The 24,136-nt window shown below is 37.8% G+C and overlaps 1 protein-coding gene across 1 annotated transcript in view; it reads right to left on the bottom strand.

The window, feature by feature from the left end:
- LOC114644763 (atypical kinase COQ8A, mitochondrial-like) overlaps nt 1–24,136 on the bottom strand; it is a 257,203-nt gene that overhangs the window by 8,999 nt on the left and 224,068 nt on the right. Inside the window, exons 13-14 of the mRNA XM_051924269.1 lie at nt 19,618–19,683; nt 4,033–4,119 (exon numbers count right to left, since the gene is read on the bottom strand). Coding sequence (XP_051780229.1) covers nt 4,033–4,119; nt 19,618–19,683 — 153 coding nt within the window. The remainder of the gene's footprint in view (nt 1–4,032; nt 4,120–19,617; nt 19,684–24,136) is intronic.

The raw sequence follows: 24,136 nt of genomic DNA on the forward strand, positions 1-24,136 counted from the left end.
TTCAACCGTATTACAAAAAAATCTATTTTTATTTACATTACATATCTTTTGCTACACTTTTTTTGCTTTTTTAACCATGGCTCTTGGAATTATAAGCAGACCTCCATTTGAAAATCTAAGGTTACAACCTGGAGTATAGGGGGACATGCATTCCAAAATACAGGACGGAGCAAGATTATTTAAGGCTTTGTAAACCGTAATATTTTAAAGTCAATTCTAAATGACACAGGTAACCAATGTAACAATCGTAAAACTGGTGAGATGTGCTCAAATTTTCTTGTCCTAGCTAAGATTCTGGATGCAACGTTCTGCACCAGTTGCAACTGATTGATGTCTTTCTTAGGTAGTCCTGTTATGAGTGCATTGCAGTAATCTAGTCAGCTGAAAACAAAAGTGTGAACTAATTTTTCTGCATTTTGTAAAGTTATAAGAGGTCTAACTTTTGCTATGCAGTGGAACCTCGGGTCACGACCGTAATTCGTTCCAAAACTCTGGTCGTAACCCGATTTGATCGTGACCCGAAGTAATTTCCCCCATAGGATTGTATGTAAATACAATTAATCCATTCCAGACCGTACAAACTGTATGTAAATATATATTTTTTTTAAAGATTTTTAAGCACAAAAATAGTTAATGATACCATAGAATGCACAGCGTAATAGTAAACTAAATGTAAAAACATTGAATAACACTAAGAAAACCTTGAACAGAGAAAAGTAACATTGTAAGAATTGACGCTATAGCCTTATGAACCGCTCGCTGTAAACACTTTTTTTTTTTTTAAACAAACAACATGCTATGTAAACTAACTTCTGTCTGTCTATGGAAAAATATTTAAGGTATAACATATAATTCATCTCCCATTGTACATATGATATTTATTTTCATTTCAACCGTATTACAAAAAAATCTATTTTTATTTACATTACATATCTTTTGCTACACTATGGCCCTAATTTGAATTGCATTCTAGAACTTCAGTTTACTTTAATAACTAAATTATTGAATACTTAAATAAAAATATAATTCTTTACTAGTGAAACATTATTACATACTGTATACAGTATCAGTTCAGCTACTTCTAAAACAAGCATTTCAAGACCGTTTTTGCTTTTCTCTTGTATATACTTATACATATATAGTACAGTGGAACCTCTGTTCATGACCATAATTTGTTCCAAAACTCTGGTCGTAAACCGATTTGGTCATGAACCGAAGCAATTTCCCCCATAGGATTGTATGTAAATACAATTAATCTGTTCCAGACCATACAAACTGTATGTAAATATATATATTTTTAAGCACAAATATAGTTAATTAAACCATAGAATGCACAGCGTAATAGTAAACTAAATGTAAAAACATTGAATAACACTGAGAAAACCTTGAATAACAGAGAAAACTAACACTGCAATAGTTTGCACTATAGCGCTACCAGCCGCTGGCTAAAAACACTTTTTTTTAATGAGTTTTAAGCACAGGGAAAAAAATGAACATTTGAAAAAATCCACAATTTAATAAACTACCAAGAAAAGTAACATTGCAACAATGCATGCTACGAACCGATCGCTGAAAACAGAAGTGAAAACAAAATCAAGCCCAGTGCATTCTTTAACTGCCTTCCCACCTTATGCATCCAGCTCTCTAACTCGCGCTGCCTGCGTGTGTGCGTCCAGCTCTCTCTCGTGCTGCCTGTGTGTGTGCGCGGCTCTCTCTCTCGCACTGCCTTTGTGTGTGTGAGTGTGTCGCGCTCTCTCTCTTGCTCGCTGCACAGGAAATGCACAGGGAGAGACTGAACATGTACAAACCAAAAGGGAAACTGGCTTGTTTGTATACCGAGCGTGTGGTCGTGAACTGAGGCAAAAGTCTGGCAAACTTTTTGGTCGTAAACCGATTTGTATGTGTACCGAGACGTTCGTGAACCGAGGTTCCACTGTATATACATACAAACATACACACACTTACACACACATTATTACTTTAAACTGGTCTTTCCCATGTTCCCAGGCATTAATACCATCTGGTTTAAACAGTTCTCTACTATTCTGAGTCTTTGCTTTCTCAATACATGGTCTCTCCAGACAAAATGCAACCCTCCCAGGCAGTACATATTTCATCTTTTTTGAAAGAGCCCAATATCCTTTAAAGTCCTTGTCACACTACATGCCTTTTCTGTGTAGTTTTTAGTTGCAGACTATTTACATAATCGTGGTGAGTTAAGGGCAGTCACAGTGCGCTCCCTTGACCACCACCTATGTAATACGTCATCTGTGGTGATTCAGACCAGTCTGTCATTCATCCCAACAAAATTGTGCAGGATTTATTTTACCTTAAGTCATAGTGGCTTGGCTTATGTGCATGAATGAGCTGAAATCAATAAGCACTCACTCAGAAGTACAATGCATACAACATGGTCCTAAGGAAAGATAGAATGCAGAAATAGAAGAGAGGTTTATGTGTCTTTTTTCTCAAGTTTGTTCTACCACAGCATAACTGAAAAAGGACAATTAAAGATCCGAGATGTGTCTCAGTTCACCACTCCTGGAAAGCCTTCATACGGGTACCAGAACTGCCAGTCAGTATGTTATTGGCTGTTAGAATGTGTCAAGGTCCCAATACTTCAGAAATGTGAAAAATTTAGGAAAAATCTATTTGGCATCATGCAACTTGTAGTCCTCTATGATTCTAAGTGGTGTAATCTGGACATCCTGAAGTCAACAAGATCCAGCAACTGCAGGCATTAAGTTTGACATTCTGTCGGAGAATAATGTGTGTAATGTGCCGCTGGCTTAAAACTATGCTTCTCTAACACATATCAAGATTCAAGTCACTAAATCTGGTCTAAATCTTATGTAGATGAGCTTGTCTTATTCACAAGAGCATACAAGGACCAGTGACAATGGATTGCATAATAAGAAGGAAAAGTTCACTTTTTTACTTTTCTTAAAAAAAATGACTGCATTTTTTAATGACTGCAATTTGTTCCAAGAAGACCCTATTGTTTGATTATATTGCTGGATCCAGACTCATTGTAGAGGTACAGATGCAATTTTGTTTCTGTAACATGACAAAAACAATACAACATAATCTAATAGTTTATCTGCTCACAACACCGTCAGTCTCAACCTTTAAAGGGCCCCAATATTATTCTCAGTTTTTTTTTTTTTTTTTTTTTTTTTTACCAGCTTCCTTGCAGTTTTAGTAGTAAATAGTACTATTCTGCTACAAGGTAACTAAAAGACAAAGCAGTACACTATAATGTACTCTGTAGTGTATCATTTGCATATTCATACAATATTGCAAATAGTTTAAATAAAATTAAGTAAAATTTAAATAGTCCAATATACCTTTTTAAATTGTGACATCTTACCAGGTAGCAGGACTTGAGTTTGTTCACTGAGTTTTATATGAACTACCACTTCTGAACTCGGCTATATGAAACATAAAATTAAACAAGCCTCTATAAATCAAAACCATGTGAGTTGGGGATATTTTAGTGACAGTAAGTTGTTTATAACTATTTATAAGTTTATTGTAAAAGGTGTGATAGACGGCCAGGAACCCTACCGTGCCAGGACGCCTGGAGGAAGGACAGACTGGGACAGCGGCACTATTCTTCAATGGGTGCCTGGACGGTCCTTGAACCCTGGAGGACAGCACTGATGGACCAGGGATGGCGTATGCCTGGAGTGCTTCCGGGTGCAAGGGCAGCACTTCCACCACACTGGGGAGTGCTGCCGGAAGGTTGTCATCATGCACTTGAAGCACATCCGGGGCAAGATAAAAGGGGTCGCCTCACTCTAATCGGCGAGTCGGGTGGAAGAGGACAGAGCTTTTGAGAGAGGAGTGGAGGTGGCCAAAAAGAGCAAGGACTGAGCAACCACTGTAAAAATTGTAAATAGGGAAAATAAAACGTGTGTGTGTTTTGGACATTCTGGTGTTGTGTCTGTCTGTGGCCGGGCAAAGGATACAAGCTTCCCCTTTTACAATTTGTAAATGGCCAAACTTCAAATATTGTAGCTTTACTCTTACCTTTGATTCATAACCAGTGAGAAACTTCATATCAACTGATTTCTTTAGAACATCTTCCCTGCTGCCATCTGCTGCTGCTTTTATTATCTTTGAAAAGAACAGAATGATACCATAAACAGTACATCTACACAACTGTTTACAGGCCTTAAAATATATTTTTTTTTATTTAAATTGATTTATTTTTCATTTAAAAAATTCCACACAAATCATTTGGCTGAACTGTATGTTCCAATCTTTACAATTACAATTTATGGTGATATTTTTTTCTTACTCTACACAACATATGCACTCAAACCTATAATATCAGGTACTTTAAGAAAACTAAGGAGGAGTCCTTTACACTGAAACACATTCAACATTGTTAAGGCTTCTCTAGTAATATAAGACTTTTGAAAGGTATGTGAGTGACACACATACATGATAGGTGTCACCCATTCTGATGGCAATACCACTCACCCAACAGCAATATTTCACAATTATGCATAAACTGATTCACTTTATTTGCAGTAATTTGCTTTCAGTTATTTGTTTATATAGCACTAGTCATCTTCAGATATACTCTCTACATACTATGCAACTGGCAATAGAAAACCATTTATTTAAACTAGGCTTTAACAGTCTTGAACTGTGTCTACTCTTACACAACAGCTTTGTTAAATATGCATGCTTGACTAGGTTTCTAAATTCAGACTAATTCTGCAATAGCCACGAAATGAAAACACCATTGGTCCTTTTAAATATATCCAAGTATATCAGAAAATACCTTACACCATTCATTAAGAAGTTAGAAGTTACAACAAAGAGTAGACTGCAGGGCTGTGGAGTCGGAGTTGAGGAGTCGGAGTAAATTTTGGGTACTTGGATTCGGAGTCGGCAAAAATGTACAGACTGACTCCTAATAAATTTAAATTGTAATGAAAAAAAAAATACAGCAAGTTCAAATGTCCCATTTCACAAACAGTAGTCATAATTAAGTACTTCTCTGATGTAAGAATAAAGCCCAGTGCATAGTTGTGTAACTACTAGTGTGAAGTTCAGCTGAGCAATTATACAACCCGACATTCACATATTGTAATCTGGATTATGGTACATTACAAAAAGTGTTTTCATTTTATTTCAGATATAATGTGTTTAACAAGTTAATTTGAGTGTAATGATGTAGGTGTAGGTGTGTGCTATGGCCTGATGTGTGTTCAGGGGGTTCTTATGTCTGCACTCTCCACATATGCTCCCACCCAGGGCTGAACTTTAGCATAACTTTGCACACCACCTGTTCTAGAAGATTTTGAAATTAAAAAGGAACAGATTATATGTACTATGACAGATAATGCTTCTAATAGGTTAAGCACAATTGAGAAAATGAACAAAGTAGATGAAGAAAGTGATAAACAGATATTAGAGGAAGACAGCTCTGCAAAAGTATTGGAGAAAATGAAACTGAAGAGAATAGTGAAATTTTGGATAACATTGCTGAAGAAGCATCTAAGCTTACTACTATTCAACATATGCATTGTGCTGTTCATACTCTGCAACTTGCAATAAGAGATGGATTGAAAGATTATCATGCAGTTACTCTAATTGGCAAATTGAGGCAAGTAACTGTTATAGCCAGGGCCCCTAAAACAGATGCCATTTTGAAAAGACGTGCAGGAAAAGGAGCCATATTGGATCAAACAACACACTGGGGAAGCACTTATTTGATGGTAAAGCGTTTGCTTGAACTAAAAGACTTTGAAGAACTGGACAATGAAAATGTTTTATTAACTGAAAGCCAGTGGGCACAAGTAAAAGAAATAGAAAGTCAACTTTCTTAGCCCTTTACTGTCACGAAGAGGATGCAATATGAAGATTTAACACCCGGTAAATTTTTCTTGGAATGGAAGAGCTTGATATATTGCCTGAACAAAAGTGGAGGGTTAATAGCTGATGGCATCGTATCTTCAATGAAGAAAAGAGAAAGTCTCTTACTGGATAATCAAATCTTGTTAGCTGCTATTTATGCTGATCCAATGAGCTGAATTTTGTTGAGCAGTGACCAGATTGCTAATGGAAAAAAGACACTCTATGATGTAGCAGTTCACATGAAGGGATTACTACTACCTGAACCACCACCACTGGATAAAGCTATAAGCACTGGTAACTCAGGATCATCCTCTTCAAATGAAGAATTAGACTGATTCCTACTTGGACAAAATGGAAGTTTCAAAAGCAAAGAGACGTTGCCTATGTGTGAAAGATAAATGACTAATAAATATCCAAATAAAGAGATTCCAGCAGGAGTTTTTTTTAAGAATTAACTAGGGGGCTCCGCCCCCTGCTCCTTCGCTCGCAAACCCCTGTGTTTGGTTAATCGGATATATAATTTTAAAAACTTTTTTTCTTTGGAATTGCTTCTGTTTCATTATTTGCACTTTTACTTTAAAGCTTCATTAAAAACAATATTTGGAATTACCTTTTCTTCAAGATCGCATTGAATTTTGATTCTGTCTTTGGAGACACATTGTGACAACGTAACATATAACTGCCCGTGAGTGAATATTGTTTCTGTTTCTCTAATTAATAATCCGACTTTTTCTAATGTTTGTCCCTGTGATTTGTTAATTGTCATAGCAAAAGCTATTCTCACAGTAAACTGTAAACATTTTAATACGAATGGCATATCAATCTTCTTTGGTGTCTAATGTTATTTGCGGAATATATACACTACCTTTCTGGTCACCTGTTAAAATTTACATCGCTTCTCCGTGATCAAAAATATACACCTGACCGAATTGTGTATTCTTTGAAATTAAGCTTGTCGTTGCTTTAACTGGTGCGGGACCACAGATTCTCATAGCGTATGGTCCATTATTGTGTAAATCCACGTTGTTTTCCACTCTTTGCCTTTTATTTCTGACCTCTATTTGTCCTGCTGTTTTTTCAATTACACCTGGTTCTGATGATTAATTACCTTTTGTTTGCGCTAATGTGATCTTTACTATCTTTTTTTGATAATGTAGAGACTGACGTAATAAAGTGTCACAAAAGTTCTACTTGAACAATCGCTGACTTCGTAACCCCAAACATAACCTTCTAGCACCCTCTCCAACCCCTCCTCCCTCGTGTCTTGCCCCCCCCCCATCTTACCGCATCAATCAATACTTCGCTATCAGCCTTTCGTGCTGTACTCCGCTCTCCCTCAATCAGACCTAACAGTCACTTAAAACAAAAAAGGCTTCAACTTGGCTGGGATGCTAAAATACTTTCGAATTTTACTGCTTTCACATTCTGTACCTTTCTCACCATGTGTATCACGCCATTGTTTGTTTGAGCCTTTCGAATTCCACTGCTTTCATAATCTCTTATCTGCCTTTTTTTCTCTCCAATGCTTTTGGGTCTCTTTTCTCCGCACAGCTTTCTTCTTTGCTTAGTCGTTGACGTTTCATCTAGAACATATTATCCTTATACGCTTTATATGTGCTGAGAGCACAGGATCTGTGTGTGCTACGTGCCTTTACATGACAGTGTTTTGCTGGCTGTGCTCTTATTTGATAAGAATGGCGTGTCTTGCAAGAATCTCATGTTCCACAACCCCGCGAGACGGCCCTGGGACAATCTCTTGGCACCAAGTCTCATGTTTACGGTCCCCGCGAGGTGCTCCATGGCCAGTCTTTTTGTCTTGCGGGTCTTTTAAACGTCTTCCGAGAACTTCCGAGAAGATCACGTCTCGTCACCCTTCTTTTCCTTTCCAGGATTTTTTTTTTTTTATAATAGAGAGAAAGAAGTTGAAAAGTATGATCACTCATCGAAACTGACTGTAGAAGAATCCATCCTTGTTGATCCAGAGATTATTAGTGATGTGGCTAGAACTTTAACAGCAATGCCACCCACCCAAGTCAGTGTTGAAAGACTATTTTCAGCTCTAAAAATAATCAAGTCAGATTTAAAAGCTTCTATGAAAGAGGATCTGGCAGAAGCAATTCTGTTTCTTAGAACACTGAATTGAGTTCATTTTGGATTGCATTCAACAGCTATTCTACTCTACAACTGTATTCCAAGTTTAATATATAAACTGTTTTAGGTTTTCTAGCTTTTGTTTTTGTTCATGTAGTTAAGCTTTGTTTTTGTTTTAAAACTACCAAAGAATGTGGTTTACATTTTTTGAACTGGTAAAGTTCCTGTTCCTGAGTTTTATGCATGCTACTACTTTATAGCCACTTGATAAAAACAATAAATAAAATCTCATTGTTTTCATTTTTTTGTCTTTTGTTTAACTGGCCAATACGGTAGAGAGTCAGCTTCCTAGCCAGTAGTTCTGTGGTTAAATGACGTGTATGTTGCCTTCCTTAAATCAACATGGAAAATACATTAGTATATTAAATGCAGAGGAGTCGGAGTCAGAAGTACCAGAAACTAAGGAGTCGGAGTTGAAGAATTTATCTACCGACTCCACAGCCCTGGTTGAATGTTAGAAATGGAAGCCCCTCATACAAACGTGATAAGATGAGAACAAACACAATCATCTTCTTAAATTGTTACAAGATACAGCGTGCAATCCAGTATCAGTTTGACCTTTGCTATACAAGAAATATTTAACTACTTAAAAGGCTTTTTGGATTTAATTCAGTTACTTGCACAAGTTGGATTTTGGTCCTAAAATCATAGTCGGAATAAAAACTTAATTTAAAAATTCTATTTAAATACTGTGTGCACTATTTCCATGGCAAAATAGCAGGTTGTTTTTTTGCTACTTCATTTCTATTGTTACTGTATCTATCATCCCTTCTGATATTTTTAATTACAAAATTAAACATAATAAATCTATAAGAAAAATGAAATTAGATAGATAGATAGATAGATAGATAGATAGATAGATAGATAGATAGATAGATAGATACTTTATTAATCCCAATGGGAAATTCACAAATTAATGACATTTGTATTATTTTTTAAACTACCATTTGCCATATTTAGTTGAGATTACTGAATGTATCGATCACATGTTCTTGGAAAAGTGTTACATCTGTTGGGCCAATTTAATTGTTTTTTCTGAAGCCGTCTAGATGATTGAAAAAGACTAATAAAAAAAGGACAAGATAAACTTTAAATATAAATTTCACTTTTTTTAAATTTCTGTTATGTCTATTAACAGACCCTACAACACAAGCAACTGAACGTTTAATACTAAAGAGATCTGTGCAATGTCAAGCTCATGGAAAAACCTGTCAATAACCCCATCAAATTCAACTTATTCTTACAGCTGTTACAAGCACATGACTTGTTTATGGTATAAAAAAATGTTTGCAATAAATGACACATTTTAAAATATGGAACTGAAAATCTGAATCTGCAGCAATTGCTAAAACATTTTTCTTGTTTTCTTTTTAAATTATAGTTCTCGGGAGTTTTATGATAGCTGCTCATCTTGATCCATTATTTGATTCTATGAAGACTGTGTGTTGCAAAGACTTTCTGCCTACAAGTTGTCACCTGTGTATCACTACTTCTACCTTTATTAATGGCTAGGGTGCATATTGCCATGAGTGTAGCAGGATCTTCCACTATCTTTCCCCTACCTTGGAAGACACTAAGAGTCTGATTTAAAGAGAACATGCCAGAGAGCATAGTGTTAATGGAGAAAAACTAAACTGATAATCCAATATGAAATATTGAAGGCAAAAATAACTGAATATAACAACATAAGTCCACCTTGAGAGGCACTCCTATTTCTCTAAAATTATAAATGATAATGCTGGTAGTCCAAGAGTTTTATTCTCAACTATTGATCAACTTCTATACGCAGCTCACTCAATAGAATGCCTCCTAAAAACTACTAGAGAAACTTGTTATGCTTTTGATATGTTTTTAAACACACAATAAATGATATTAGAAACAATATAGTACATGCCCCCAAAGTTAATCTGATTGAATCCCAGCATTCCATTTTAAGTGAGTTAAACTCTTTCACTGTAATAGATATACCAGAACTACACTGAATAATTTCTTAAATCCTCCACCTGTGCCATTTACCCAATGACAACAAGCTTTTTCAAAGAGGTCTCTGATGTGCTTATTGATACTGTACTTGACATGTTAAACTCATCATTAGATACAGAGGTCTTCCCCGACTGTCTTAAGACTTCAGTTGTTAACTCCTACTCAAGAAAAATAATCTTGAATCCTGTGTTTTGAAAATTTTAGATCTATTTCTAACCTGCCTTTCTTAAGTAAAGTTTTAGAAAAGGCAGAAATCACCTAAGTGATTACTTGATAAAAAACATTCAATCTTGATAAATTTTAGTCAGGTTTTAGAACAAATCACATTACAGAAATTGCACTGGTTAAAGCAGGAAATGATTTTCGGGTTAATGTGGACAGAGGGTGTGTATCTGTTCTTGTTTTCTTAGATATGAGCACAGCATTTACTGTAACACTACAGACTACAGTTTTGTTATAATTTGCTTTAGACAATGGGTGGGCCTCTCTGGCAGCACCTCAAATTGGTCTCAGTCTTACTTAACAGGTAGAAAATTCTTTTGTGAGTTGTGATGACTGTATGTTGTAGACCCATGATATTGTACTATACATAGTGTACCACAAGTATCTCTTCTGCGTCTGCTTCTTTTTTCAATCTACATGCTTTCATTAGGTCAGGTTATCTCAAAACACAAGGTGGGTTACCACAGCTATGCAGATGACAAATTGCTGCATTTATCGATAGCGTCTGATGACCCTGATGCTCTTGGCTCTCTGATCCAATGTCTTGGCTGTATATTTCTGAATGGACAAGTAGTAACTTTCTCAAATTAAATAAGGAGAAAACAGAAATCTTAATGATTGTCAAACATGAATATAGTGAGGGTATCAGAAATAAATTTGATCCCTTAGGCTTAAAAATTAAGGTGAAGCTAAAGAATTTAAGGGTATTTATTAATTCTGATCTAAACTTTAAATCACATATTAACCAGATTACTAGGTTTGCTTTTTTTCACTTAAGGAATACAGTGGAACCTCGGGTCACGAACGTCTCGGACCACGTACAAATCGGGTTACGACCAAAAATTTCGCCAAACTTTTGCATCTGTTCATGACCACACACTCGGGTGACGAACAAGCCAGTTTCCTTTCTGGTTTGTATGCGCCAATGATTTCCGCACGTGTTCAGTCTCTCCCTGTGCAGCGGACTGAGAGAGAGAGCGACCGAGTGAGCGAGCGTGAGAGAGCGACCGAGTGAGCGAGCGCGAGAGAGAGCGACCGAGTGAGCGAGCGCGAGAGAGAGCGACCGAGTGAGCGAGCGCGAGAGAGAGCGACCGAGTGAGCGAGCGCGAGAGTGAGAGCTGGCCGCATATGGCCGAGAAGGCAGTTAAAGAATGCATCGGGCTTGTTTTTAAAGAGACTGATTTGAGCATTGTTTTAACTTCGTTGTATTTAATGAAGACTTTTTTTTAATTGGATTTTAACCTCCATTTCACTTCTGTTTACAGCGATCGGTTTGTAGCATGCATTGTTGCAATGTTACTTTTCTTGGTTGTTTATTAAATTGCGGATTTTTCAAATGTTCATGTTTTATCCTGTGCTTAAAACTCATTAAAAAAAGTGTTTTTAGCCAGCGGTTGGTAGCGCAAACTATTGCAGTGTTAGTTTTCTCTGTTGTTCAAGGTTTTCTCAGTGTTATTCAATGTTTTTACATTTAGTTTACTATTACGCTGTGCATTCTATGGTTTACTTAACTATATTTGTGCTTAAAAACTTAAAAAATATATATATATATATATATATATTTACATACAGTTCGTATGGTCTGGAACAGATTAATTGTATTTACATACAATCCTATGGGGGAAATTGCTTCGGTTCACGACCAAATCGGTTTACGACCAGAGTTTTGGAACAAATTATGGTCGTTAACTGAGGTTCCACTGTACTATATATGTATAAGTATATACAAGAGAAAAGCAAAAACGGTCTTGAAATGCTTGTTTTAGAAGTAGCTGAACTGATACTGTAAACAGTATGTAATAATGTTTCACTAGTAAAAAATTATATTTTTATTTAAGAATTCAATAATTTAGTTATTAAAGTAAACTGAAGTTCTAGAATGCAATTCAAATTAGGGCCATAGTGTAGCAAAAGATATGTAATGTAAATAAAAATAGATTTTTTTGTAATACGGTTGAAAGGAAAATAAATATCATATGTACAATGGGAGATGAATTATATGTTATACCTTAAATATTTTTCCACAGACCGACAGAAGTTAGTTTACATAGCATGTTGTTTGTTAAAAAAAAAAAAGTGTTTACAGCGAGCGGTTCATAAGGCTATAGCGTCAATTCTTACAATGTTACTTTTCTCTGTTCAAGGTTTTCTTAGTGTTATTCAATGTTTTTACATTTAGTTTACTATTACGCTGTGCATTCTATGGTATCATTAACTATTTTTGTGCTTAAAAATCTTTTAAAAAGTATATTTACATACAGTTTGTACGGTCTGGAATGGATTAATTGTATTTACATACAATCCTATGGGGGAAATTACTTCGGGTCACGATCAAATTGGGTTACAACCAGAGTTTTGGAACGAATTACGGTCGTGACCCAAGGTTCCACTGCATAGCAAAAGTTAGACCTCTTATAACTTTACAAAATGCAGAAAAATTAGTTCACACTTTTGTTTTCAGCTGACTAGATTACTGCAATGCACTCATAACAGGACTACCTAAGAAAGACATCAATCAGTTGCAACTGGTGCAGAACGCTGCATCCAGAATCTTAGCTAGGACAAGAAAATTTGAGCACATCTCACCAGTTTTACGATTGTTACATTGGTTACCTGTGTCATTTAGAATTGACTTTAAAATATTACGGTTTACAAAGCCTTAAATAATCTTGCTCCATCCTGTATTTTGGAATGCATGTCCCCCTACACTCCAGGTTGTAACCTTAGATTTTCAAATGGAGGTCTGCTTATAATTCCAAGAGCCATGGTTAAAAAAAGTGGTAATGTGACCTTTTGCGGTTATGTACCTATAATCTAGAATACGTTACCAGCAGAAATTTGCCAGGCTAATACTTTAGAGCAGGGGTAGGCAATGTCGGTCCTGGAATGCCACAGTATGTGCAGGTTTTTGTTCCAACCCAGTTCCTTAACGAGAACTCAATTATTGCTGATGAAGCACATATTGCTTAAGTGACATTTTAATGCTTCATTTTAGTGGTCTAACTTGTTAAGGTTCTCCAACCTTAATTGCTTATTTCAATCTTAAACTGCTGCATTCAGTGTTTTAATTGCTCCTTATTAGCAATAAGATGTAAAACAGGGGTAGGCAATGTCGGTCCTGGTGAGCCGCAGTGGCTACAGGTTTTCATTCCAACCCAATTGCTTAATTAGAAACCAATCATTGCCAATCTCAGACCTTATTTAATTTTATGGCTTGTTAGTCTGTGCAATGTAAGGCTTTTATATCGTAGATTTTTTTCCTTTCCAAGGATATCATCCAAATGATTTGAAGCCTAAAACACTTCATTTTCAGTCTGTCACATTTTTCTATTAAGTGTTTTATTAAATCAAACCGTGCATGATGAACACACACAGATGTAATTGGAAAAAAGCTAGCTGGAGAACTGCTGGCTGCTTTGTCTTTTACATCTTATTGCTAATAAGGAGCAATTAAAACACTGAATGCAGCAGTTTAAGATTGAAATAAGCAATTAAGGTTGGAGAACCTTAACAAGCGAGACCACTAAAATGAAGCATTAAAATGTCACTTAAGCAATATGTGCTTCATCAGCAATAATTGAGTTCTCGTTAAGGAACTGGGTTGGAACAAAAACCTGCACATACTGTGGCACTCCAGGACCGACATTGCCTACCCCTGCTTTAGAGCATTTTTAAAAAACTGATTAACACTAGAATTACCAGAGCCTACGAAAAAACTCGTATATCCGGCCCACCTTAACTCTTTTAGGGCGGATGTCGACTTTTGTCGACAGGAGGGGTTGAAGGCGAATGTCGACAAAAGTCGACATCCAGGGATAAAGGGCGACAATCAGCTGTTAATGGCGACAAATCTCACTGTCACGTCACAGGCATTCCCTCTGTGCTTGGAGGAATGCTAGACTCGTTGACTCGGCAAATAAACATTGCGTGTGCGTGAGTTGCGAAATGTAAACAAAGGCAAGATGGCACCGACATGTGAAAAGGCAGCGAAGCAAGTGCAGAAAAGAAAACACTTGGCAGACGTTGTTTTGCGCATTACCGTGGAGTCGGACTCTTGATTTTTCAGAATCGGACTTTATTGGCAGTGATCAGGAGATCGAGCAAGAGAGTTAGAAGCAGGCATCAGCTGATCAGACACCAGCCGATGCCGCGCGAGCGGATCTGCTGCCAGTTGAGTGCCTTCGCACAGCCGATGCATCTACGGCAAGGTTCGCATGGGATAAATACACATACATTGATCCGTTGAGAGCCGATATGGCTACCGGAGTTTACAAGACGGCATGGCTTGCTTTTGGACACGACAGATCACCAGCTGCTGTACTTCAGGCTGCTCTCTCCTGATGCTGCTTTTCAGCTACTGTCAGACGAGACAAACAGGTAGGCAGAGATTTTTTTTGAATCGCGGGCTGCGTTTGCATTGCATTCTTGTTATTCAAAGTGGAAACCCACAACGAAAGACGAGATGAAGCGTGCTGTGGCATTACAAATAGAGATGGGACAGAACTGGTGATATAACTTCAGGGAGCATTGGTCCAAACGTGTTTTGTCCCCTGGTGGCTTAGGTACATGCTGCTGCAAAGTTTTATTCACTTCTGTAATAAACAGAAGCAAATCCCATGGGGTGAGCCAGGCTATAATGCCATACATAAAGTTCATAAAGTTTCAGAAGATGAAAAGAGGTGACAATACGGTTTTCATGCAGGCAGAAAACTTGGTGGCAGTGGCATGGCACGATGGCAAATGGGTGACTTGTCTCTCTACAGTACACACTAACAATATATGTTAGAAAATGCAGCAACAGACAATTGAAAAATAGGCATCAAAACAACACATAGAGAATTCAGGCTCATACAACATGCAAGACAGTAACATTTGTCAAAAGTAAATATTTTTTGTTGATTTGATATGTTAAACAATTGCTTTGTGTTCTTTTTTAAAAAAATGTTAGTTTTTGGAAAAATATTCAGCCCTGGGAGAAAAGAAACAAAAAAAAAATTAGCCCTAAAAGAGTTAAATCGCTTCTTAAAACCTTTCTCACCTCTCCGCCAGCGTCTTTTGTCATCTAAATGTACTGATAAAGACAAGCTGCCAGCAGCCGGCTATTCCATCCCCCCAACGACTTAGAACGTAAACAGGCTTTTCCCAGCTCTTGCCTTGATTGATTACCTGGGAGTGAAGTGGAGTTTTAGAGTAGAAATAATAAGATCGTTATTTGAAACACACGCATTTCATATGTGTTGCATTTCTACAGTAATCTGTGTTAACACATTGTTAAAACAGAAACGTGTTATATATTCTAGTAGCAATTGACAAAATGTAGGCATAAACTATATAATGTATGAAGCCTGAAGTCCAAATATCAAAGAAACACTTTCACAAAAGGTACAAAAAAAAGCCACCGCCAAAAAAACCCGCCTTAGTGTGAGACATTGACATGACTTAACTATCACTGCTTCCGTGGCGCAACAGTATCAGTCCCTGACTGGGAATCAGAAGGTCATGAGTTCGATCCTGCACAACTCCCATTTGAGAAGTGTTCTTATTTTCACTATTTTAGAATAAAAAGATACATTTGATTTCAGTCTGTAACAGCTGGTGTAATTTATGATATTTGTAAAGGTTAGCTTTATTTTTTTAAAATTCACTTTTCATTGTCTCAGTCGCGTTCAGGATCCATCCCTACCGCCCCCCACCTGACACTGCTATTTTTACATAAAGACGCGCTATAGTTCTGCAGTGTATCACGATACATATGACCGCGTGTTTTTTTCCCCCAGTATTGCCAGTCCCCACGTGTTGCCGTATGCTGTTTCTTTTGTACTCCAGGACATGCAGAGGAAAGCATAGTAAAGAGCAGTAACTTCAGCGCTATATGCAATCATCAGACACTCCCCATCTGATACTACTGTTTTCACATAAAGACGCGCTAAAGCCCTGCAGTGTACTTGTGACTGCATTGTCGTACCAATGCTTGCGAACTGAAGTGTCTGCATGCACTTTTCGTGGCATTATACGTGTATTTTTTGAGCATGCCCATGTAGCTCAAACACAGGAACATATGTTGATGTAAAAGTATAACAAAACAAGTGCACTTTTATTCAAGACTATAACCGAAGAAAAAAGAAAGCAAGTTACAGTAGGAGGTTGATATGACAGCTTGCGTGGTGGAATGCTAAGAACTGCTGATTTCCATTCTGTGCTATATAACTTAACATTTGAATCTGATGATTGCATATAGCGCTGTCTTGTTTAGTGTGCGCAAGAACATGCAGGTGGCCAGTTGCTGAGTGCTACAATGCACATTTTAAAAAAAGAAAGAGACAAATATATGTGACGTTTTGAAGAAATCATTTTATGACGCGAATAGTACCAATCAGAAAACATCGTCGAAGTAATGCAATATTATTTGAAAACGAACAGCGTCAGGTTGGGTGTGAAGTTATACTGGCGCTGTTTGAGTCAGATCAGAAGCTGAATAAGCTGAACAAGCTCATGTTCTGACTCTTAAGTAAAAAAGGATGAATTAATCAACAGAAATAACCGCGATTGACATTTTAAAGTTAACGATTTACAGTGCATACCAATTTATAAATTCAATGTCCGTTTGAGGAAAAAAAAAACACTTTCTTCAAAGCTGGGAATCGAACTCGCGTCTCTGTGGCACAGTAAGGCAGTGGTGCTCCAAGTCAGCAAACCGTCCTTATAACTTATTTTTTTTCAAGATCCATAACACACAGACAGACAGAGCACTGCGTAATACAGAGACAGACAGGCAGAGATATACAAACAAACAGGGAAGGCACATGTACTGAAAGAAAAAGCACTGAATAAGCTCACCCGCTCTAACATCACCCCTCCCCCCGATCTGACTCTCTAAGTAACAGCGCAAGTACAGACACAAATCAAGTGCATGTGTGTACTGTATAATATTAACAAAAGAGCAGCTTACTACTGAAAACGGCAAATATAGGAGTGAGTGGGGATCGAACCAGTACTCTTGATCACACTTGGTGATATCGATCGCGGTTATTTCTGTTGATTAATTCATGCTTTTTTACTTAGAGTCAGAACATGAGCTTGTTCAGCTTATTCAGCTTCTGATCTGACTCAAACAGCGCCAGTATAACTTCACACCCAACCTGACGCTGTTCGTTTTCAAATAATATTGCATTACTTCGACGATGTTTTCTGATTGGTACTATTCGCGTCATAAAATGATTTCTTCAAAACGTCACATATATTTGTCTCTTTCTTTTTCTAAAATGTGCGTTGTAGCACTCAGCAACTGGCCACCTGCATGTTCTTGCGCACACTAAACAAGACAGCGCTATATGCAATCATCAGATTCAAATGTTAAGTTATATAGCACAGAATGGAAATCAGCAGTTCTTAGCATTCCACCATGCAAGCTGTCATATCAACCGCCTGCTGTAACTTGCTTTCTTTTTTCTTCGGTTATAGTCTTGAATAAAAGTGCACTTGTTTTGTTATACTTTTACATCAACAAATGTTCCTATGTTTGAGCTACATGGGCATGCTCAAAAAATACACGTATAATGCCACGAAAAGTGCATGCAGACACTTCAGTTCGCAAGCATTGGTACGACAATGCAGTCACAAGTACACTGCAGGGCTTTAGCGCGTCTTTATGTGAAAACAGTAGTATCAGATGGGGAGTGTCTGATGATTGCATATAGCGCTGAAGTTACTGCTCTTTACTATGCTTTCCTCTGCATGTCCTGGAGTACAAAAGAAACAGCATACGGCAACACGTGGGGACTGGCAATACTGGGGGAAAAAAACACGCGGTCATATGTATCGTGATACACTGCAGAACTATAGCGCGTCTTTATGTAAAAATAGCAGTGTCAGGTGGGGGGCGGTAGGGATGGATCCTGAACGCGACTGAGACAATGAAAAGTGAATTTTAAAAAAATAAAGCTAACCTTTACAAATATCATAAATTACACCAGCTGTTACAGACTGAAATCAAATGTATCTTTTTATTCTAAAATAGTGAAAATAAGAACACTTCTCAAATGGGAGTTGTGCAGGATCGAACTCATGACCTTCTGATTCCCAGTCAGGGACTGATACTGTTGCGCCACGGAAGCAGTGATAGTTAAGTCATGTCAATGTCTCACACTAAGGCGGGTTTTTTTGGCGGTGGCTTTTTTTTGTACCTTTTGTGAAAGTGTTTCTTTGATATTTGGACTTCAGGCTTCATACATTATATAGTTTATGCCTACATTTTGTCAATTGCTACTAGAATATATAACACGTTTCTGTTTTAACAATGTGTTTACACAGATTACTGTAGAAATGCAACACATATGAAATGCGTGTGTTTCAAATAACGATCTTATTATTTCTACTCTAAAACTCCACTTCACTCCCAGGTAATCAATCAAGGCAAGAGCTGGGAAAAGCCTGTTTACGTTCTAAGTCGTTGGGGGGATGGAATAGCCGGCTGCTGGCAGCTTGTCTTTATCAGTACATTTAGATGACGAAAGACGCTGGCGGAGAGGTGAGAAAGGTTTTAAGAAGCGATTTAAGGTGGGCCGGATATACGAGTTTTTTCGTAGGCTCTGGTAATTCTAGTGTTAAAACCCGTTATTTTCATATGGCTTTATTGCACCTACATTTTAATTGTAATCCTGATAGACTATGTGAGCATAAAATTATCATACTCTTCAGGGATCCGCAATTCGTCCTAAGCTGTACTATTCTCTGCTGTCTTTCCCGGTTCTTCTGTGGTGGCGATCTGTACCACCACCACTTGATCATGGAACCATGCAGCCCCCTGTGTTGATGGATTGAAGGCGGGTGGTCCCAGCTGTCCACAAAACCAGTATCATCAAATACCATCATGTGAAACCCGAATACCAAGAGGACTGATTTAATAAAATTTATGTTAGGTGGCCGAGTGGGGGCTGGATGGTATTTTTACCCTTGGAACCCCTGCAGATTTTGTTTGTTTTTTTTTTTCTCCAGCCTAACTGGAGTTTTTTTTTTCCTGTCCTCCCGGCCATCTGACCTTATCTTTTTCATGGTTACTTACTTTTTAATATTATTTCCTAATCTTATTTGTTTTTCGTTTCATACAAATTTTCTTTTTGTCATCTTGTAAAGCACTTTGATCTACATTGTTTGTATGAAATACATGTTGATATTGTACTGCACTGATTTAATATGTTGGAAAATAATGGATGCCACATTGTGCTTTTGAGTACATAGTGATGCTCATTCATTCAAATCCTAAGCACTGTGAAGCAAAGTATTGTCAAATTTCCCCATCCTTCAAGTTGTCAACAGTTATGTTATTATCTTTCATATTAATAGGAACATACAAAAATTTCTTAATTGCAAATTCAAAATGTGGCTCACCTCTATATAGGTATCTGTAAAGGTCAAATCAAATCCTCTTGTAGCTCCAAAGTCAAGAAGAGCAACCTTAAAAAAACACCCAGATGTTGTTATAATGTCATGTCAAGCACCATTATTCTTTCACATTTTATAACTGTAAAATTCAATCAAAAGTAGTGCAAAGGCAATATATATTTTTTAAAAACAACCAAAACACCATTGTTTATTGGTTGTAAATGAGATGCTATACTTTGGTTGAACATTAGTCTGCTTCTTTTGGGCTACAAATGTGTGAATTGTTTCCATGGTCTACACTAAGTATATATGAAAGAGAAGAAACGCACACTGAAATGGGGGGGTTAATGTTCACATGCCACTGCAGGACAAAGGGTATCACCAGATGGCAGTGAGCACTGCAAGTGCAGTAGTTGCTGAGTGAGGCTATGTGGAATGGAAAAGATACTCAAACATGGTCAAGCAATGCATGGTTCCAAGTTGGGACCATGTGGCTTCTTTAAAGGGTGAGATCTAGAGGAACTGGCAGCAAGTAAGCCATAACACTACAGCCTGATAGCACTAGTGAAGGTTCCCTTTAAAGCAGCCTCAAAACTGTTTGAGGGACCTTGACCTTAAAGAGATAGTTTTGAGTCAAAAGTGTAGGAAAACCAGCACCTCTCCAAAGGGCCACTCCTGGCTGAAGAAGGAATTCCAGGATTTGACACACAGCTGTTAAAAGACTTTGAGTCAGCCATCAGCATAGAATTTGGAAATGACTCGCAAGCAGAAGTAAAAGGCCAAGCTGATAATGGAGGCAGGAGATAAGAAGGTAGTGCTCAGTACTAGAGATGTGTGCTAGCTTTCAAGCCTTTAAAGGAGGGCATATTACAGCGATAGGTTCATATGTTTAGTCAATATTTTTGCACATTTTGTTTGTTCAACCTATTCCTAAGTTATGTGTTTTGGACTACAGTAATCCCTCCTCCATTGCGGGGGTTGCGTTCCAGAGCCACCCGCGAAATAAGAAAATCCGCGAAGTAGAAACCATATGTTTATATGGTTATTTTTATATTGTCATGCTTGGGTCACAGATTTGCGCAGAAACACAGGAGGTTGTAGAGAGACAGGAACGTTATTCAAACACTGCAAACAAACATTTGTCTCTTTTTCAAAAGTTTAAACTGTGCTCCATGACAAGACAGAGATGACAGTTCTGTCTCACAATTAAAAGAATGCAAACATATCTTCCTCTTCAACGGAGTGCGCGTCAGAGAGAGAAAAACAAACAAATCAATAGGGATGTTTGGCTTTTAAGTATGCGAAGCACCGCCGGTACAAAGCTGTTGAAGGCGGCAGCTCACACCCCCTCTGTCAGGAGCAGAGAGAGAGAGACAGAGAAAAACAAAGTCAAAAATCAATACGTGCCCTTTGAGCTTTTAAGTATGCGAAGCACCGTGCAGCATGTCCTTCAGGAAGCAGCTGCACACAGAAGGTAGCAACGTCCCTATCGTCTAGGTGTGCGAACAGCCCCCCTGCTCACACCCCCCTACGTCAGCGCAAGAGAGAGAGAGAGAAGAAAGTAAGTTGGGTAGCTTCTCAGCCATCTGCCAATAGCGTCCCTTGTATGAAATCAACTGGGCAAACCAACTGAGGAAGCATGTACCAGAAATTAAAAGACCCATTGTCCGCAGAAACCCGCGAAGCAGCGAAAAATCCATCCATCCATCCACCCATATTCCAACCCGCTAAATCCGAACACAGGGTCACGGGGGTCTACTGGAGCCAATCCCAGCCAACACAGGGCACAAGGCGGGAACCAATCCTGGGCAGGGTGCCAACCCACCGCAGGACACACACAAACACACCCACACACCAAGCACACACTAGGGACAACTTAGAATCGCCAATCCACCTAACATGCATGTCTTTGGACTGTGGGAGGAAACCAGAGTGCCCGGAGGAAACCCACGCAGACACGGGGAGAACATGCAAACTCCACGCAGGGAGGACCCGCAGCGAAAAATCCGCGATATATATTTAAATATGCTTACATATAAAATCCGCGATGGAGTGAAGCCGCGAAAGGCGAAACGCGATATAGCGAGGGATCACTGTATAATAAAACACACAGATTTCTTAGATATGTAGTCTTTTGATTTATCCTAGTTAAGGAGTGACGTCAAAAGGGTGCCATCTCTCGTTATAAAAGCAAAAGCATACATGAAACTTATTTTGAACTTTTTACATATTTTATGATACTTTTTTTTTTTTTTTAATTATATCTTACCCTTATATACAACATACATATGGACAGATTTTTATTTGCATGCTTTTTCTCTGTATATTTGACAGAATCCTCTAAATTTAACTACATTTACAATTTTTACTAAATTATTGTGTTTTGTAAACTTTGCCTCTTTAGCATTGAGACAAACTTTTAAAACATTTTACTCTTTTACTCTAACAAAAGTGACAGGAAGATACCAAAGGCATATCTACTGTACGTTTCTTATTTCTTATTAAAGAAAAAGCAGGTAAACACTAGTCACATCTTTCGTATATTATTAACATATAACAAGAATTTATACCTGAAGAAACTGAAATTCTAATCACTCTAACATAGAACAGTAAACAATAAAGTGGAACCACACTACTGGAATCACACTAAGCCATGCTATTTGAAATGTTACAAGTTTAGAATTTAAAGGTATACTGGTAATGTGAAGTATAAGACATAAAAAAAAAATCATGAGTCAAGAATTAATAATATGGCAGTCCTTCAACAAAATCTGGACAAATTTCTTGAGGTGGATGAGTATTTTTAAAGTTACTGTACAGCCGCAAGGAAATGCATGAGAAAACTTTTAACATTTTAAAACTCATTAATTAATACCTGTTTAATTAACGTCAATTTTTGTTTTTGAACTATACAATAAAATTTTGGACCCTCACTGTAGCTACAGGTGAGTAAGGCAAGATCAAGATGAGCCAATCGCATACCAAAAGAAATCTCTCGGTCCAAAAAAAAATTTTTTAAAAAGGTTGTGAAATTTCAAAGCAAACAGTCCACACAAGAACAGAGAAAGGTTGTTATACACGTAGAATCCATCCATTTTCCAACCCGCTGAATCCGCACACAGGGTCACGGGGGTCTGCTGGAGCCAATCCCAGCCAACACAGGGCACAAGGCAGGGAACCAATCCTGGGCAGGGTGCCAACCCACCGCAGGACACACACAAACACACCCACACACCAAGCACACACTAGGGCCAATTTAGAATCACCAATCCCCCTAACCGGCATGTCTTTGGACTGTGGGAGGAAACCGGAGCATCCGGAGGAAACCCACGCAGACATGGGGAGAACATGCAAACTCCACGCAGGGAGGACCCGGGAAGCGAACCCAGGTCTCCTAACTGCAAGGCAGCAGCGCTACCGTGCCGCCCTACACGTAGAATAAAAGGCAAAAAAAAAAAACATTTCTTTTTGTTAAACTTCAAGTGTTTCTACAATTAAGGTTCAGTTATTTCTCTGTAATTTACTTCACATTCAGTACATTCTAAACATACAGCTCTGCACATACCACTGAGCACGTTAAGGCACGGCTAGAAACCGTGCGACCTCCATGCCTTAAACACGTTAAGGCAGGTCACTAAGACTGACTAAACTGCAATCAGTGGGACAAGAAATAGAATATTCCATTTCAATTCAACTTGTCGGGGTTATAAGAACCTCCCATATACTATGCAGTAATTTATAGGCATATCAAAATTTAAATACAAATCTAGATTTTGAAGACTTTTTGGCAATTGCCATAAACAACTAAGTGCTGTATTAATGTAAACATGAAATAAGACATTTGTTTGTTTTTAGCTAGAAATCCTTGTCTATCGAGTGAAGTCATAAGTGATAGTAACCAAGTGAAACTGGTTGACTTTTATTTTTGTGGTATGTTTAAGTTTTAGCTTAATATCCTTAAGTAACCAGCCTCACTAATGTGCTACTGTAAAAGAACAAGCCAAGCTAACATTTATAATATGGCTTCAGTCTCAAGTCTTCAAGGCCCCATTGTAGTCAGTGCTCTGCCAAAATCAGCAGCACCAATTCAGCCACAGTGTAATTGGGTAACCGTGAGACAGTGGACTAAGTAGTCAAACTTTAGTTCCTTGGCACCTAGGAGCTAACAGGAACAGAAAACAGATTCTAAGAATGTGTGTTGAGGCTGAGAATAACAAAGTGCTCATAACTGGCGATTCCATAGTGAGGAATTCTAATATTCTGCCCTATGTTAATCCAGCAGTTACAGCTAAATGCCTACCAAGGGCAAATATATCGCAGATAGATGTTAAATTTGGAATTTCTATTCAACAATAAATATTTTTGCACATCAGCACTAACAATATATATCTGCAACAATCTGAGGTATTAAAGAGGGACTTCATGTCTGTATGCACTAAATCTAAGGAAAATGTCAGAATTTAATTGTCTCTGGCCCCTTACCAAGATTATATAGAGGATATATACTTTATAGCAGATTGCATTA

The sequence above is a fragment of the Erpetoichthys calabaricus genome, chromosome 3 (assembly GCF_900747795.2).
Source record: "Erpetoichthys calabaricus chromosome 3, fErpCal1.3, whole genome shotgun sequence".
Classification (NCBI taxonomy): domain Eukaryota; kingdom Metazoa; phylum Chordata; class Cladistia; order Polypteriformes; family Polypteridae; genus Erpetoichthys; species Erpetoichthys calabaricus.